General features: G+C 35.3%; 2 protein-coding genes across 2 annotated transcripts; both read left to right on the top strand.

The window, feature by feature from the left end:
* Positions 1-273: 273 nt before the first annotated feature.
* Positions 274-1,555, top strand: LOC130613761 (uncharacterized). The gene is made up of 2 exons (XM_057435101.1): positions 274-946; positions 1,158-1,555. Exons 1-2 carry the CDS (start codon positions 801-803, stop codon positions 1,330-1,332), a joined length of 321 nt encoding a protein of 106 aa, XP_057291084.1. The 5' UTR covers positions 274-800; the 3' UTR covers positions 1,333-1,555.
* Positions 1,556-13,842: 12,287 nt separating this feature from the next.
* On the top strand, positions 13,843-18,277 carry LOC130614485 (cytosolic iron-sulfur assembly component 2B-like). The gene is made up of 4 exons (XM_057435915.1): positions 13,843-13,999; positions 14,589-14,790; positions 16,589-16,634; positions 17,640-18,277. Exons 1-4 carry the CDS (start codon positions 13,881-13,883, stop codon positions 17,738-17,740), a joined length of 468 nt encoding a protein of 155 aa, XP_057291898.1. The 5' UTR covers positions 13,843-13,880; the 3' UTR covers positions 17,741-18,277.
* The last annotated feature ends 737 nt before the right edge of the window (positions 18,278-19,014 follow it).

The following is a 19,014-nucleotide window of genomic DNA, read 5'->3' as shown; positions in this document are numbered from 1 at the left end:
AATATCGATCTATTTGAAAGTATCAACAATCCATGAAATTTGATTCAATTGCAATTACAGGTAAGCACGGAGATTTTGGAAGAAACTTATGCAAAAGTTTTGCCAACATTTAACTTCACTGTTCAAATTAATTAGGTAGCTGTAAACAAATAACGTTTAGTAATTTAAACTTAATATACTGTTAAATATGACTAAGCTTCTCTGTAAAATGTTCATAAAGTTTCTATTTTTTGTTATATTTTTTTAGACAATGCTCCCTTTTTTGGCGGTGGTTCAAATTTGGTTCCAAGTACAGATGAGCTGTACGTTGAGGATTCGTTATCATTTAAATTGTTTTCAAGCCAGAAATTAGTTAATCGACATTGGTGGTACTTGGTGACAATACGATATACATATCATTGGCGATTTTAAGGGATGACACTCTTCGTGTTGGGTGAGTCTTAAATAAAGAGACAATTTTTAACCTATTTATTAAAGACAAAAGTCAATTTTTAGAGATCATGACTTAGCAAGGGGGGGTTAAAGGTCACAATAACCTCCACACATCATTAATAAGTTTATAAGTCAGATAACTTTCGCGTGGTTACGCGTTGTTAATTCGATTATATGCAAGTCTTTCTTCACCTGTTGCAATTGAATCCAAATTTAAAGCATATTTCAACTGTTTAAATAACGTATTTTTATTGTATTTATTTATTTTATATTTCCTAGAAAAATGATTAGTTTAACTATTTTTATACTATTATTTCACTTTCTGAATAGGTCTAAAGATAAAAAAAATTCATGCCGGCCATGTTTTAATGGAAGGTTGGAACACAGCGTCTGTGAGACTCACAGCTGGGAAAATTACTGTGAAATTAAACGATATAAGTCATGAAAAGAACTGGCCTGGTGAAATACCAGCTTTTGAAGATTTGACAGTTGGTTACATTAATGACGTCGATAGGTGAATTTTATTTTTTTATTTTTTTTACTTTTAAAAAACCTTTGTATTTATAAACATTACTTTTTAGTAAAAGTTACATCCTTTGGTATGTACATATTTATATATGCCTAAATTCTGTTTGTCATCGCCCTACCTTAAAAGGTGTCAAATTGGTCTCTAACTTCAAATCAATACAATTCTTATTGCTATAAAAAATATTTTATGATTTTAGTTTCGAGAATTATGAAACAAACATTGGCGTGAACAAAGGATTCGGAGCTGAAGTGTTGGAGTTGACTATCAACAAGAAGATGGGTCTTAACTATGGAAATACTGATTACAAATCCAGTACAAAAATGCGAGAGTATGGGAAGGTGAATACCCATCTTGCAGGGGGGGGGAAGTAAAAAGAAAGAAAATAAAAAGAAACCGAAGGCTGAGGAGGATTTTACTGTATTTTTAACATATCATAATTAAATCAATTATTTGTTTGATATTTGAATTTATTTTCGTATGTATGGCCAAGGCCGGCCACGTGGTTTTTTAAGTGTTTAAAGGGCGTACAAGGCATGGAAGCGCTCACATGTCAATTAGTTCTTGAACCGTACACGTTAAAACTGTTTGATTACCTATAAGATAAGCAGTTTTATTTAGTTTATAATGTTGTTTATAATGTTTTATATTGTTGTTGTTAATAGCAGTGTAATTTTTTAATGATACCCTTAACCTTGAAGTGTTTCCCCATAGAATGGGGTTTTTCGCATCCGGCTTAGCCAAGATTTCAGTAACGTTTCGAATGTAAATTAGTGGTTGTAATTTCGTTCGTAGGAGATATAGATGTATTATATTGTGTTATGACTACCGATAGCACACGGTTCCTAACTAAGATGACACTACTACTAACTACTACTACTAGTCGAAGTTCTTTGAGTCTTCCCTGTCGCAAAAATAAGAAAATAAACAAGGTTATTTTCGGTTGAGCGAGGCGAATTAGAAATTAAGTTGGCCAATAATTCATCTCCATAAAAATAGCTTTAATCTGTTTGTCCAATGTGCAAAATTGCTGTTGTAACCAATATGGATTAATCCTATTAACTATGGGCTTTTGACTTTGAGCTTGGGGAAGGGGGGAGGAAAAGTGTTATTGCTCTTTCCCTAAATAAAGTTTACTTTAGGGTGCATGAAACAACTATAACTTTTTTTTTGAGTTATCGCACATAAGTGCATTATTCTTGATATTTTCCCAGAAGTACCTTTTTCGTAAATGGTTGTCGCATTAAATGAAATTGAAATCCAATAAGAAAAATTTGGGCGAAAAAAATTGATATTTTTTTACGTGACCGGTCGATGACGTCATTTTCTAAAAATAGGTGTATCGTTTTCGTTTAAATCTTTACCTTTGTTTCAATTAAGTAATGTTTTCATAAGAATTATTTGGGCGAAGTTGTAAATATTTTTAAAATGGTACAGTTAATAAGAATAGCCAGTAGCAGTACTTATTTTTTAATGGAAGGAAATTAATTTGAATAGTAAAAATGTGGGAATTTATTCTTCTAATAGTAGTTACGACAACAAAACAACATATTGACAAAATTATTATTCTAATGCTTTAATACAGGTGACTATTCTTAGATAAAGATGTGAATACAACTGTTGATGAAATAGCAGGGAATGTCAAATATAATATCAAAAAGTAACAGTGAATCTAAAAAACAACACGAATTTTGAATTACAAAAAGGCTGTAAACAAATGAAAAGTTTGTCATTGGCACAGGCATTTTATCGCTTTATTTTTTGCTTATTCACTATAAAAACTGTAACATCAAATAAATATATTTAAAGTTGGATACGCAACAAGAAGTTTTGCTTTGGAGACGAAGAATCAGAGTTTTTGGTGATTTGTTATTCTGTGATGTTTTCTGTAGTTTGCAGTGTTGTTGACACATCCAGATTTATAAATATTTGCTAAATTCCTTCCTACTTTTGTTTATGAACCTCGTTAAAAAGCAGAGCTTCTTCCTTTTTTGATACGAAAGAAAACGCCAAAAGATACAGCAATCGTTGCTGAATTCCTGATTAGCTTAAGCTTTGTCATCCAAAATTTTCGTCAACATTAGTTTCTTGTTTAAGAATTAAACCTATAAATAATTTCAGCTATTTGAAACGTTTTTGTATTTGAAGTAATAACGCCAAGAAAAAGAGGCAGCTGATAACACCACAAATTCACAGGCCGTGCTTATTGGGATTCTGCGAATCTGGGGGAAGAGGGAGCAGACAAATTATCACAAAACTTGTCTCAACGTTTGTTAGCATATTGAAGGACATTCGGGATAAAACAAAGCAAATATTACGCCATCATACATTTCTAAACACAAAAACAGGCCAAAACGGTTTAACGTAAACTTTGGAATTAAAGAAACGCTTTTAAACGTTTCAGATCCCCAATTCAGTTAATTGAAGCATGAAAAGGATAAAGTATGAGTTTGGAAGTGTTGATAACACATTTTAAGAAAAAAAAATTTTGTCAGTACTCACCCTAGTCGAACAGGGTTAACGTATTTACGTAATTTACGCAAACGCCTTAAAAGCAATACATTAAGACTGCTCTCTATTAATGCGTATTTAGCAGCAGTTTCCAACGTGTGGTATTTGCACTGGACATTTTTTTGTCTGTAACACATGTACTTTGTTCCTATGTACCCAAACATTACTTTTTTAGCAATTAATAAAATTTGGAAAATGCTTCCCATTTCAATGTTACTACATATAAGGGGAATTTTAAAAAATAGCCAGCTATAGGTTTTACAATTAGTCACGTCTTCGCGCATTACTTCTATTTTTTGATATTGAACCTCGTGTTGAATAGCAAAATCTCTTTAATAATAGCCGTATTCTGTGTGTCAGTTTGTGCACGAGAAATAAGTCGTGTTACGAAAACACGAAAAATGATATTTTAAGGACGGGCAAACCCGTGTATTTATTCACGGGCCACCAACTAGTCTCTTTAATAATAGCCGTATTTTGTCTGTCTCTGCGCGAAAACCCCGCTGAAATAAAAAAACGTGCTACGGAAACATGAATATCAAATGCGATATATTTTTATCCACTTTGTTTTGATGGGTAAATTCGAAGGACAGGTAAACCCAAGGATTTTTCCGTGGGCTAGCGCAAGATGGTAAAGCAAGTAACGAGACGCATGCAATGCAGTATAAAAAAGGACGGGCAAACCTGTAGATTTTTCCACAGGCCACCGACTTGTTTCATATAAAAACTATGTTAGACGTAAACCATTTTCCTTCACAGACGGAAGTATTTTAGCTGCTTGAAACGGTTTGTGTGCTTGAGTCGTAAGCTCTTTTAATTCTTACATATCTGTGGCAAGCAAACAGATGCCAGGGAATGCTATGTAGAGATTTTGTGTCACATAAACTTCTTTTAGGGTTTTAACTATTTAACAAGACGTAGCTAGCTAGGTTTTGCGGAAAGGCGCGAAAACTGTTGGCAATTCGGAGTTTAAAAAAACTAAAGATTTCGCCGAAAGAAACTGACCTCCGGATTTTAAGTATCAAAAACAACAACAAAACGTAAATTATGATTGCGTTTAAGCATCTCATCTTGGAAAATTAAGGAAACAAATAAGTTGAAATACAAAACTAATAACTTACCACAACAAGAACTACGTGGACCACACATATGCTCTTTCTAGTGACAGAAGTGTTTATCAACAGTAGCACATTAAGCCTTGTATCTAAAAACATCCTGCATAATAACTAATAAAAAACATAATGGCAGAAATGCTGCAATAAAAGTTTTTTGGTGTAGAGTTTCCTATGGGGCTGATAATGCAATTTGCTCGATAAATTAATTACAATTAATAAATCACACAACGAGGTTCAATTTGAGGTTTATCTTTTTGTGTAGCTAGGTCAACGGAGTTAAAATCGCTTTTTTGCATTTAAGAGAGAGTTCAAGAAAAGGTCTCGTACCCCTGACTGCTAATTCATCAAAAGGGTAAAATGAGGTTGAAAAATGTTGAAATTTATTTAAAAAGTCGCCAAAACCTGCCCTTTCGCATGGTCGTCTCCTTTATATACATTTATTTAAAGACCTAACGATATATCTGTAGCCTTTTTTTCGCATGCCACACAGATTATGTACATCATTAAATATCATTAGTTTAAATAATTATTACAACAGGAGTGGAAGCGTTTTATAGCAATAAATACATTCCAAAAGCAGTATTGTAAATTCTTTTTATTTACTTCGCAAGAGGAAAAGATATCCAAAGGAAAAACAATTTGCTTCACAAAGTAAATTTGGCTTTCATGCATTTTTAATAATTTTTTAAAATGTTATGTAATTTTTAACACACACAACCTCGATCCCAGGACATGTTGTCTCTTTTTGCATATCGGACGGCGAGATATCAATAAGCGCAGCGCCGATGAGAGACAAAAGCCCTGGGAACGAGGTTGCAACACACATGCTTTAACCATTGTTGTATTTTTTTTACGCAAGCTGGTATAATTTATTTATTTTTATGTATATCACTACTTGGCATCAGGTTATACATTTATTTTGTTGTTGTTTTTTAATGCCTAGTTCGCAAAAGTTCTTTTTCTCTATATGACTGGCGTTTTTTTGTTTCCGCTCTTTTAACCCTATTTGGTATGGGCTTTTTTGACCCTTGTAAGTATGGGGGGAGCATAAAGTGCCCGCGGGCTGTAACTTTTGTTCAGTTTGGTTTTAAGTGACAAAACGTGGCACGAAGAAGCATCAATATGTTGTGACTTAACTAGTGACAAAATATTTAGGTTAACATGTCATCACAGGAAGTGATGACGACATAATGTCTTTCTTGGAAATTCTTGTTTTTTTTATCTTTTTAAAAACTATTTACAGTGCTAGTCATTAAAAAAGTAATATAAGAATTTAAGATATTATTAGCAACATTAACAGGTGGTATAAAAACAAAGGATTTCTCTAAGGAGAAAATGGAAATCGATCAGAATTCAAATCTTCAAGAATTTTTTTTAAAAAAACTTTATTTGAGAACCTTAGTGGTAGTAGCTGTCATGGAATAAAACTTGGTATATCTATTAGCACTTACGTCAGTAGCTACTCAATAAAGACAATTTGGATTGACATGGGACAAAATGACCTATGACGTTATCATATGACAGTAGAAATAGAGAAATAGAAAAATACAAACATTCTGGTCTGTAATTTACCAATATTCCGGTCTGCAAATTACACAGTATGCATGTCAATATTGTATGATGACTTTTGGTCACTATCACATACATAATCCCATATTCATACAACTGGTTAGTTTAGAAAGCATTTATTTTTAGTGCCACAATTAAAAAGTTAATATGACCACCTGTCAAAAAGTACAAAGTTTATTTTCCGTGTCCAATAAAAGTTAGGAAAAGTCACAAAATTTCAGGTAATTTCATCCAGTATTTAAAAAGTTATTAGACTTTGAAAATGCTGCGGGCACTTTATGCCCCCCATACCAAATAGGGTTAAGGCCGTTTCAGACTTCAATATTAGGATTATGTGCTTTATAAAACACACATTAATACAACAACAAAAATACGTGGGTTCATTTCAAAACTTGTCTTGTATTTGTAATAAAGTAAAACTTTTTTACAGAACGTATAACATTTTTGTGCTGTGCCAGGGCTTTATTTACTAATACCGTTTCGGAGGTTGAAATTTGATGACTTTCTTTTTTTTTAAGTTCACCGATAAACACACGGTTAGAAAAACATCAGCCATTGAATACTCTTCTTAACTCTTTCCCGCACATACATTTCAAGACCTTACAGCAATACCCACTTTCAGGCGTAGTAATATCTTTTCTCAGAAAATTTCGTCACTTTTGGCCGACATTTGTTTGTCCGATAAGTTATCGCATATCGATCGTCAGTACTGTGCATTTATCTTTGTTGTTCTGGCCATTACATATTGTTGTGATGTGTGGTGTTTGTGTTTTCTTATTTTGTGCTGTTTTTTGCTGGTTTGATATTTGATCCCACTGATCGTCATGCCGATGAATTCTCTCTCACTTTATTGTAGTACTGTAATCCCTGTTATTTAATTTTTAACAATGGTTTTTCTTACACTTTTATAAAAGTTCTTTTTTGTTTTTGTTTTTGATTGAAAAAAAAGTGACTGACTGACTGACTGACTGACTGACTGACTGACTGACTGACTGACTGACTGACTGACTGACTGACTGACTGACTGACTGACTGACTGACTGACTGACTGACTGACTGACTGACTGACTGACTGACTGACTGACTGACTGACTGACTGACTGACTGACTGACTGACTGACTGACTGACTGACTGACTGACTGACTGACTGACTGACTGACTGACTGACTGACTGACTGACTGACTGACTGACTGACTGACTGACTGACTGACTGACTGACTGACTGACTGACTGACTGACTGACTGACTGACTGACTGACTGACTGACTGACTGACTGACTGACTGACTGACTGACTGACTGACTGACTGACTGACTGACTGACTGACTGACTGACTGACTGACTGACTGACTGACTGACTGACTGACTGACTGACTGACTGACTGACTGACTGACTGACTGACTGACTGACTGACTGACTGACTGACTGACTGACTGACTGACTGACTGACTGACTGACTGACTGACTGACTGACTGACTGACTGACTGACTGACTGACTGACTGACTGACTGACTGACTGACTGACTGACTGACTGACTGACTGACTGACTGACTGACTGACTGACTGACTGACTGACTGACTGACTGACTGACTGACTGACTGACTGACTGACTGACTGACTGACTGACTGACTGACTGACTGACTGACTGACTGACTGACTGACTGACTGACTGACTGACTGACTGACTGACTGACTGACTGACTGACTGACTGACTGACTGACTGACTGACTGACTGACTGACTGACTGACTGACTGACTGACTGACTGACTGACTGACTGACTGACTGACTGACTGACTGACTGACTGACTGACTGACTGACTGACTGACTGACTGACTGACTGACTGACTGACTGACTGACTGACTGACTGACTGACTGACTGACTGACTGACTGACTGACTGACTGACTGACTGACTGACTGACTGACTGACTGACTGACTGACTGACTGACTGACTGACTGACTGACTGACTGACTGACTGACTGACTGACTGACTGACTGACTGACTGACTGACTGACTGACTGACTGACTGACTGACTGACTGACTGACTGACTGACTGACTGACTGACTGACTGACTGACTGACTGACTGACTGACTGACTGACTGACTGACTGACTGACTGACTGACTGACTGACTGACTGACTGACTGACTGACTGACTGACTGACTGACTGACTGACTGACTGACTGACTGACTGACTGACTGACTGACTGACTGACTGACTGACTGACTGACTGACTGACTGACTGACTGACTGACTGACTGACTGACTGACTGACTGACTGACTGACTGACTGACTGACTGACTGACTGACTGACTGACTGACTGACTGACTGACTGACTGACTGACTGACTGACTGACTGACTGACTGACTGACTGACTGACTGACTGACTGACTGACTGACTGACTGACTGACTGACTGACTGACTGACTGACTGACTGACTGACTGACTGACTGACTGACTGACTGACTGACTGACTGACTGACTGACTGACTGACTGACTGACTGACTGACTGACTGACTGACTGACTGACTGACTGACTGACTGACTGACTGACTGACTGACTGACTGACTGACTGACTGACTGACTGACTGACTGACTGACTGACTGACTGACTGACTGACTGACTGACTGACTGACTGACTGACTGACTGACTGACTGACTGACTGACTGACTGACTGACTGACTGACTGACTGACTGACTGACTGACTGACTGACTGACTGACTGACTGACTGACTGACTGACTGACTGACTGACTGACTGACTGACTGACTGACTGACTGACTGACTGACTGACTGACTGACTGACTGACTGACTGACTGACTGACTGACTGACTGACTGACTGACTGACTGACTGACTGACTGACTGACTGACTGACTGACTGACTGACTGACTGACTGACTGACTGACTGACTGACTGACTGACTGACTGACTGACTGACTGACTGACTGACTGACTGACTGACTGACTGACTGACTGACTGACTGACTGACTGACTGACTGACTGACTGACTGACTGACTGACTGACTGACTGACTGACTGACTGACTGACTGACTGACTGACTGACTGACTGACTGACTGACTGACTGACTGACTGACTGACTGACTGACTGACTGACTGACTGACTGACTGACTGACTGACTGACTGACTGACTGACTGACTGACTGACTGACTGACTGACTGACTGACTGACTGACTGACTGACTGACTGACTGACTGACTGACTGACTGACTGACTGACTGACTGACTGACTGACTGACTGACTGACTGACTGACTGACTGACTGACTGACTGACTGACTGACTGACTGACTGACTGACTGACTGACTGACTGACTGACTGACTGACTGACTGACTGACTGACTGACTGACTGACTGACTGACTGACTGACTGACTGACTGACTGACTGACTGACTGACTGACTGACTGACTGACTGACTGACTGACTGACTGACTGACTGACTGACTGACTGACTGACTGACTGACTGACTGACTGACTGACTGACTGACTGACTGACTGACTGACTGACTGACTGACTGACTGACTGACTGACTGACTGACTGACTGACTGACTGACTGACTGACTGACTGACTGACTGACTGACTGACTGACTGACTGACTGACTGACTGACTGACTGACTGACTGACTGACTGACTGACTGACTGACTGACTGACTGACTGACTGACTGACTGACTGACTGAATGACTGACTGAATGACTGACTGAATGAATGAATGAATGAATGAATGAATGAATGAATGAATGAATGAATGAAGAAAAAGACCTTATAGATTTACCTGCTGTAAACAATGATGACTAAACATTTTTGTGGCTTTTTCCTAAGGAGCTGAACTTAAGGGGGATTTTCACGAAGTGAATTGAGCGGCGAATTCAATAGCGAATTGTATCTGAGCATGCGCAGTTTTGTTTGTTTTTATTTTGCATCGAACTGCACATGCTCAGTCGCCGCTCAATTCGCTTCGTGAAAATCCCCCTTTAGAGAAAAGTTTGGTGGGAAAGATCAATGTTTATTAAAAAAAGAGTGTAAACACCCAGGGAGTTTAATCGGTATATTACGGTATTGTCAATATTTTTGCGTCGCGAAATAAACTAGGTTTACGAAAAAAGAGCCCTTACTTTTTATGAATGTTCGTCGTATGATAAAAATTGATTTTTAAATCTAAATAAAAGCAAAAACGTGAAAAAAAAAAAATTTGAAACTGTAAAGAATGCGTAACTAACAAAGAAACTGACAGACATCCCTTTAACACATAAAACTTAGAGAGAGAAAACTTATATTAGCTTTTCTGTGTGCTTTTAAAACTTGTACTGACTTCTTTACCCCTCCTGTTAACAAATATTTTTTTGTTTTGCCAATAAGCTTTGACTCTTTTCAAGGTGAAGGGAGAACAACAACTTTGTTTTTTGGGCCTGGCACCCGAACCCTCGTATTGAAAAAAGTAACAATAATATTTTTGTCCGTCGTGGGGATGAGCCTGTCAATGATTAGTAAGTTATCTAATGACCAACATTGGAAAAAGGGGTTTGTTACCAAGGGTAGCCACCCTAGAGCTTCCTTTTCGATATTGGATATGAATACGCGTGAGCTCTGGCCTCTTTAACATTGAAGCGAAAAAATCCCTGGGAACTAGATTGACCGAGGGCTAATCAATCGGGAAAAAGAATCCAGGCTATTTCGTAGAATGTGTATCAACAGGCTAGTACAACAACATGCCTGAGACTGTGCTTCCTGTGTAATATGACATCACTCTACCCATCAATTCAACTACAGTTGCATCACGCTAATGACTGATAATTCTTTCTGTCTTCATTTTACTGCTGTTTGAATAATAGCTACGTTATTTCTCATTTTATTCAAAGGATTTGCCACGAAAGGGATAGCTAGCTAGCTAGCTAGCGAACTATAGTACCACATTTAATTCTAGATTTCTAACTCTTTTTGGTGTGCATCAACAGAAAGTGGTCCTTGATTAAAAATTTAAATCGTTATTTTTACTCTGAAATAATGTTTAGTTGGCCTGCTTTTTTAAAAGTAGCAAATTATCAAGTTAAACATTACCTTTTTTGGAACATTGATCAGTGTCTGACTAGTTTTTTTAGGAGAATACTTAATTTTTTTAAAACCCTGCAAACACCTGCACTTTTAACTGCTTATGCGGGTTATCAGCACCCTCAGTCTTGGTGACTTCGTGAAATTTTAAATAGGCTGGTGGATGTGATCATAAGTATTCTGTTTTCTAGCTAATCTTAATCTTATACTGTAATCATGCAGAAACTTTACTGTTTGTAAAAAAAACTTTTTTTCGTCTAACCTAGTTAACTAAGCTTTCTTCCAGGATATCAATTCAGTTTCTCTCAAACCAGAGACACAAACAAATGTTGCAGCAAATCCCTAAAATTTAAATCCACCCCGCAGTAAACCCTGAATTACAATCAACTAACGAGCATAAAACAGCCTGGTCACACATAGATACTAAAAGTAGGAACCAGCAGTAACCAGCAGTACTTCGAAGTAACCACCAGAGAACCACCAGTATTATAAAGTAACCACCAGAGAACCAGCTGTTTTTTAAGTAACCACAAGAGAACCAGCAGTTATATATTATTAATTTACCCTAGATAAGGCAGCAACAGCAGCGCAAAAGTGTTGTGATTTTTATGCACAACACTTCATGACCTTAAAACTACCAATTATGATAAATAAAAGAGCACCTAGTTCCCAGGGCTTTTTTTCTGATACTTATGCTTTTGCTAACTAGCTACTTTTAGTTTTCACGAGGTCCAATAAATGGATTCTGCAAAAATTAATTTTCTAAAATATGAATAATATTCGCGGAATTCGTGATAATTAACCAAGTTAACTTGTTTCAAGGAAAAAACGTTTATATCGAAAGCATAATTTTTTTACTTGAACAAAAACCATGTGAGAAAAACAAACGTATTGTTTCTGCCAAACTCCACGTATTGTCTACCAAAAGAAAAAAATGTCTCGTTTTGGTTTCTCCTCCCTATAATGTTATATTTGTTTTACAATGCACGAATTGCAAAATAAAATGACTTCAAATTCTGCAGTTTATTAATTCATTCAATTCATTTGAACTTCAACGTCTACCACAAGAGAACAATGTCTTGTTTTGGACTCTCCTCCGTATAATGTTTTTTGTTATATTTGGTTTACAATTCAGATTTTAGTTCGTTATTTAAAGATATTAATTTTGCTTTTGTTAATTCTCGCGTGTGGTTTTAAAAGCCTTCTGTCTCAAATGTTACATAAAGCCTGAGTCACGCCAGACATAAACATTTTAGAAAAATGGTTCATGAACTGTTGTGTACATTATAAAATGTGTCACATTCGAAGCAAAATGGTTCATGAACTGTTGTGTACATTATAAAATGTGTCACATTCGAAGCGGTAGTTGCGTTTATTTCGTTTCATCTATTTAACTGATGTTTTTTAACTTTATATTGTTGGACTTCTTTTATAGAGCTTAAAAGTTGTTAATAAGTCTTTTTAAATTTTTTTAAAAACTCTTTTTGTTCTCAATATATTCACATTTAAAGAATTTTAGATTTAATTATGCTGCATAGTTTATGATGTCATATTTAAGTATTTTCAGTCATCAGTAATTTTAGACCTGTTAAGGGATGTTCATTCAAACTTTCTCAATGCATAGCTATTTTACAGGTCAATTAATTAACATAATTTTTTTTACCAAAATTACAATTGTCCCAGGCCTCTTAAATTAACAAAAACTGGGGATTTTGACTGCCTCTATCTTTATCTCTCAGACAAGGCTAAGCATCCATGCACACTTCTGTGACATATTTAAGCAAGGTTGTTGTTGTTAATATCTAATAAATGTAAGCATGACATAAAAATTATAATTTTATTGAAGCCAATACAAACCTTTATTTGTGCATAACTTCATGAAAAAAATTGCAAAATGAAGTTAAAATTTGCAACGTTAGTTAATCAGCAATGCTACTTTTAAAATATAAAAAAGTTGATTTATGTTAATTTTTCTTTGTAATATAATATAATATAAAGTTGATTTATGTTAATTTTTCTTTGTAATATAATATAATATATATTGTAATATATAAATACAATTAAAAAAAGTAACCCTGGTTGAGCAATTAAAATAACCCGGGTTAAGCAATAAAAAAATTTGGCAAGTTTCTCCAGTTCTTGTATTTTTTTTAATAAGATAAAACTTATAAAAAATATATCATTTAACCAACTAGAGTCATTTATGAGAAAATTGTGATCATTTTGCAAAATTACTCCTTTTTTAAAAAATTCGAATATGTATATATATATATACTAAGAAAGTGTAACTTGTTTCTAAAAAGGGCACAGCAGCGAATTATATTCTATGCAGTTAGCTTTAACTTACAGTTTTTAGGGACAATAAAGGCAATTATTAAAGCTCCAATTTAATCCACCGAAGTCCCTGATTTTCTTTCCCAACCATAAGCTAAACAGAATTATCATGCTGATGCATTTTAGGCAAATTTTGAGGGCTTATTTCTGGTGTCTGGCTCTCTGGAGACAAGATAAAAAGCATGTGAAGCGAAATGAGAGAACTTTATTATTTAATTAAAGTATTTTTTATGACTTTGTGGAATGTAAATAGTTAGTATGTCTTTTTTTTAGAAAATCAAAACATGGATTTACAAAACGCAAACCCAACAATATATGAGAAATCGAAAGAAAGAGATATAACTGAAAGAGATGGAGATGAAAATGTGTATGATGAGATTGATGCGAGAGAAATATTTGATATCCTTTTCCATGTGAGAAAGAAAAAATTCTTTATAGTATATATAGTTTTCAAAAGTTATTTCTGTTGAGAAAGTGCTCAATACCAACAACGATGAAGAAGAGCAATGTTAAAATTCAATGTAATTGAAAATAAGTTAAAAGTAAATAACTGTCAGTTTCACGCTGAACGATTATCAAATGTTTTATCAAAAGTCAAAACATTTGATATTTGTTCAGCGTGAAACTGACAGTTGTATACTTTTAACTTTTTTCAAATACATTGAATTTTATAATATGTATACAGATTTTTTTAACACCACTAAAATGTTATACTGCATGAAATAAGTTCAATTTGCAAAATTTTAGATGTATTAAAAAAAAGCTATGATTTTTCCCTTAAGTATAAAATTTTCATGCCTTTAAACAGAAAAAAGAAACAGTAAGGTAGCAGGTGTTGAAGGTATTCTTACTCTTATGCGAATGAAAAATGCTGTGTTTAATGTGCAAGCAAATATGTCCAAAATATAAATGCTACTAACAATAAGTTTCCCACTATCCATGCTCTGTTTATATCAAAAGTTCAAAATATCTCCTTAACTTTTTTTACATATGGTTCGCTCTATAAATGATCCTGAACATCCGCTTACTCTAGAGCAGCTAAATGTCATTGAGGAAAAGAACATAAGTGTTGATGATGCAAAAAGCTTGCTGCAAATCCACTTCACACCAACTATTCCACACTGTAGTATGGCAACGCTAATTGGACTTTCTATAAGAGTACTTCTTCTGAGATCTCTTCCTGCACGATACAAGGTATGTGTATGCTTGCTTCTATTAACGTCATTTTCCTCACTTTTAAGGATTGGTAGGAGTAAATGAGCTAGTTATTTTCGGTTAGTAATTGTTTTACTTTCAAAATAGCTTCACCACCATGACTTGACTATAACCTGATAGTAGTAGAAACTTTCAAACAAACAAACAACAACGCTGATCTTAAAAGTTGAAAAATTGAGTAAAAAACTGAGATACTTAGTTTTGTGCTACTTCCTGTAATGAAAATCAATTGCCATGTAACATGAAAAAATTAGCATATACAGTAAAACCTCTATAGCAGACACCACCGGGACCTCAAAAAAGTGTCCGCTAAAGGGAGGTGTCCGCTACATAGAGGTTCTTCCCCAAATTAGATCAAATTTCTTCAAAAACCATCCTGGGGCTATTAGGGTGTATTGAAATCTACCGTAAGGTGTATCAAGAGACTGGTTTTGGGGAGAAGAAAGGCAGTGAAGACAATATATTGAAGTTCTGCTACTTTTCTTTCAAAGCTAGAACAAGCTCAAGAAAAAACATTGAGACATTGCTTTGTCTTTGCGAAGACAATTTAATATCTTCCATCTTTTTCAATGAATTCTGAAAATAGGAAAGTTAGAGTTTCATCATTTTGATTCATTGGAAAATTTAGCAATTTGTCTAAATGTTGAAACGTTTTTGATGGAGAAAGTTGCTGAGGAATGTTTTCTTCTTCGTTGTCTTCTGAGGCAATTTCTCTGTTTGCAGTATGACTACTGTCAGATGGATTTGGTAAAACATCATGCTTGTTGTCGCCAGTCTATCAAGTCAGTATTTATTTGACCGATTAATGTCGTCAGATCGTCATCAAACCTAATATAGTCTTCGACAGTGATGTCATTGTCTTCACGCAGCCGATTAAAAAGACTCTCAAATTCTTCATCATTTTCGCTATCCTCTAAAATGCAGCAAATATCTGGTTTTTTAAACCCACACTTTTGGAAGCAATGTAGTATGACCTCTGCAGACACATTTTTCCAAGCTACTTGTAACCAATGAATTGCTTTTTCAATATTGACGTTTTGTATTAATTCTGAGGCGTTCTTACTTTCATCAATTCGTTGCTGTGGTTCGTACAAATTCTCATTGTACTAAAGAAGTGGTGGTTGGTCATGTGCCCTAAAAATATATCTAAAGTCGTGTTTATGTTTCTTTTCCTTCCTTATTGCTCTATAAAAATCATAGTGACTGGGAAACGCGTTAACCGCGGAAGTGGCTACGGCCTGGAAATCCCTGCATTTTTTTTTAAAGCCATAAACTTGCTGTAAGATAACATACAAAAGATTAAAGAATTATTAAATAATAATGTGAAACATTGTCTTGAGTAAATATAAACAAATGTTTTACAAAAATTTGTTTTGTATGACCCATTCTTAAGCCTGTCCGCTTTAGAGAGGTCAGTTCCATGGGGATATGTCAATCGGGACCTTGAAATGATGTCCGTTAGCTATAGAGGTGTCCGCTATGAAGTGTCCGCTTCATGGAGGTTTTGTTATGAGAGTTTGACCGTAGTTTCATCCGTTCCCAAGGAAAGTGTCCGTTGTAGAGAGGTGTCCGCTAGACAGGATGTTCGGATTAGGAACAACAAAAAATTTCTTTTTTCGTTTATATTAAAAACCCAGGAATATTATTTTGCAAACTATTTTTATATTTATAGTCAGCAATAATAGGGGTATTGAAGGTCTATGTGTGTAGTAAAAATAAATAGCTTTAAGCAGTCCTGTTGGGTCTAGGTAATTAAATTCTTTTTCTTTGTATGCAGGTCGATGTTCGTATTTCTCCTGGAACTCATGTGTCAGAACTAGCAGGTTTGTCTCATTGAACAATGTTTAGATATTAGTGCCATTTCTTCAACTCCTCATTTAACGCTACCCTTCAATAAACGCACAAGAAAAGAAAACATGAAGATTATCACACTTTCAATCATTGTTTTATCCAAACTGTCATAAAAAGCCTGACAATTTTTCACCTATATTTAGTATTGCGGTTGGGTAAATACATTTTCGCTGATTGCCACTGGTGGTAAAAGTCTACCATTTTTGAATTGACTGGCGAAGAATGACGGAGTTAATTAACTCCATAAAAGGAAGCATTATCTCCATTAGTCACGCGTACGCTTGGTCGCGAAATGTAAAATAAGGCTTTCTACGCGAAAATTTGTAACCGAGAAAGTTAAAACTTGTCAGGTAGACATTCTCACGCATTTTCGCGGAAAAATTTTGGAGGTTTAAATAATTTGCACTCGAAAAATCTCGCATATGATAAATGCATACATTCAGAATCTCGTGTACAGCCCGCTGGCGGTCGCCTACCCACGTGTCTTGCACTGCACTAGTATACATACAATAATATGGTACGATCGTATCGTACCATTTTAAACTTTTCTAAGGAGGAAGTCAGTTATGTGGAAATTAAATTAATTAAATTAATGGCATGGACGCAATATTTCTATTGAGACGGATCATTAGACTCTCCTTTAACTCCAAATTAAAAATATTAGTAGTGGTGGAGAGTGTAGGAATGTTCTTTAAAGTAGGTCTATTTTTACAGACATTTTTATGCTCCATAATTTTGAGCCTTACCGGTTTCTCCAGTCAAGTAAAAAACACACAGGTTTACAGGCTCTTACTTTCAAATGTCGCATAGTCTTACCGTAACATTGTAACCAATTGCACTTATATTTAAATACAAATTTTGAACGCAGAGCCCGATATGTTTTAACACCACATCTCAAAACATTTTCAAACTTACACTAAATTTAATTTTAGTTCCATTAAACAATTATTTAAATTATCTACACTTCTTTTATTTAGTAAACAAACAGTTAGCAGACAAAGAACGAGTTGCAGCGGCGTTGGAAAACATTCACTTATTAACAGTGATAAATCAATGTCTAGCAGTTAAACATCACTAGAACTCCAAAAGTGTTTATTGCGGAACAGCGATAGCAAAGTTAGAGGGAAGCTGCTACATCAAAGACATTTCCAAAGATGAGCGTTAGTTAAGAAAGAAGATTATACACATCATCATACTTAAAATGTAAAAACAGGACCTGCGAACCTTGATACTAATTTGCAGACTATTTTTTGCAATAACTTAACTTTTTTTTGGATAATAATTATGTCTGGAATTGTTACGCATGTTTTTGGAAGCGGATATCGTGAATTGCGAGTGCGCTGGTTAATTAGCTGCAAAACATATTTCGATCACCACAACACAAGAAATAAATGATGAGGTCAACATCCTTGGGGTATTACAAACATAATACTTATTTTAAATTCTTTGTAGTAAAGTGTTTCCAAAAATAAACACCAATAAAATGGTTGCATCTTAGCTTTGAGAATTACATCCGTACATTCCGTATATTTTTCTATATTATCTTCATAGTTCTTTTGTTTAATTAAAAGCGATTTTTCAATTGTTTTTGCGTTTCAAGGCTTCTTTTATTTTTTCAAAATATATTGTGAGTTTCAAATAAATATTCTATGAATTTTTACAATTTTGAAGATGTAAAACGTAAATATATAAAAAAATATTGCTTTACGTTACGTTATGTACCTCTATACACCAGCTTCACTTCGCCACGTCATGACCAATGCCTTAGGTAGAAAGTTTCGCGGGAGAAAAAAAACCCCGCCAAATTTAGAAAATAAAATTATTTTAACGTAAAAGAACTTTTGCGATTAAATAAAGAAAAATGCGGAAGACCCTTAAATTTCGTTCCAGATATGGGCATAAGAATCGAGCATTATCTTGTCGTAAATGCATAACTATCGAAAGCACTGAATCATTTTTGTCTGTATTCTTGTTTTCAGAGTGTACCCATTTTAGCATATTTGGAAAAATTCGATAAAATCCAAAACGAGGCTGCCCAAAGCGGCAAATATACCGCAGTTGTTTTTGACTATGCACAAATAAACGAAAAAATTTTAGAGGACCAACACTGCACAGCGGATCCATTTTTTGTTTGCATATACAATGATTTAGACTTTGATGTAAATTTTATTGTGGACAAAATGCAGCTTTGTCAAATTAGCTTTTGGAAAAGCTAAAAGTGTCGTTTACAAAATTCAAGAAATCAGCACCAAAAGCAGCCTATCATCTCGGGGATGTATGGTATGATATTTTCGAGTAAACTAGTAAAACTCCAAATTCACCATAATTTAATTGAGATGTTATCATAAATTG

Source organism: Hydractinia symbiolongicarpus, chromosome 11 (genome assembly GCF_029227915.1).
Source record: "Hydractinia symbiolongicarpus strain clone_291-10 chromosome 11, HSymV2.1, whole genome shotgun sequence".
Classification (NCBI taxonomy): Eukaryota; Metazoa; Cnidaria; class Hydrozoa; order Anthoathecata; family Hydractiniidae; genus Hydractinia; species Hydractinia symbiolongicarpus.
This window is presented reverse-complemented; position numbering and strand designations above follow the sequence as displayed.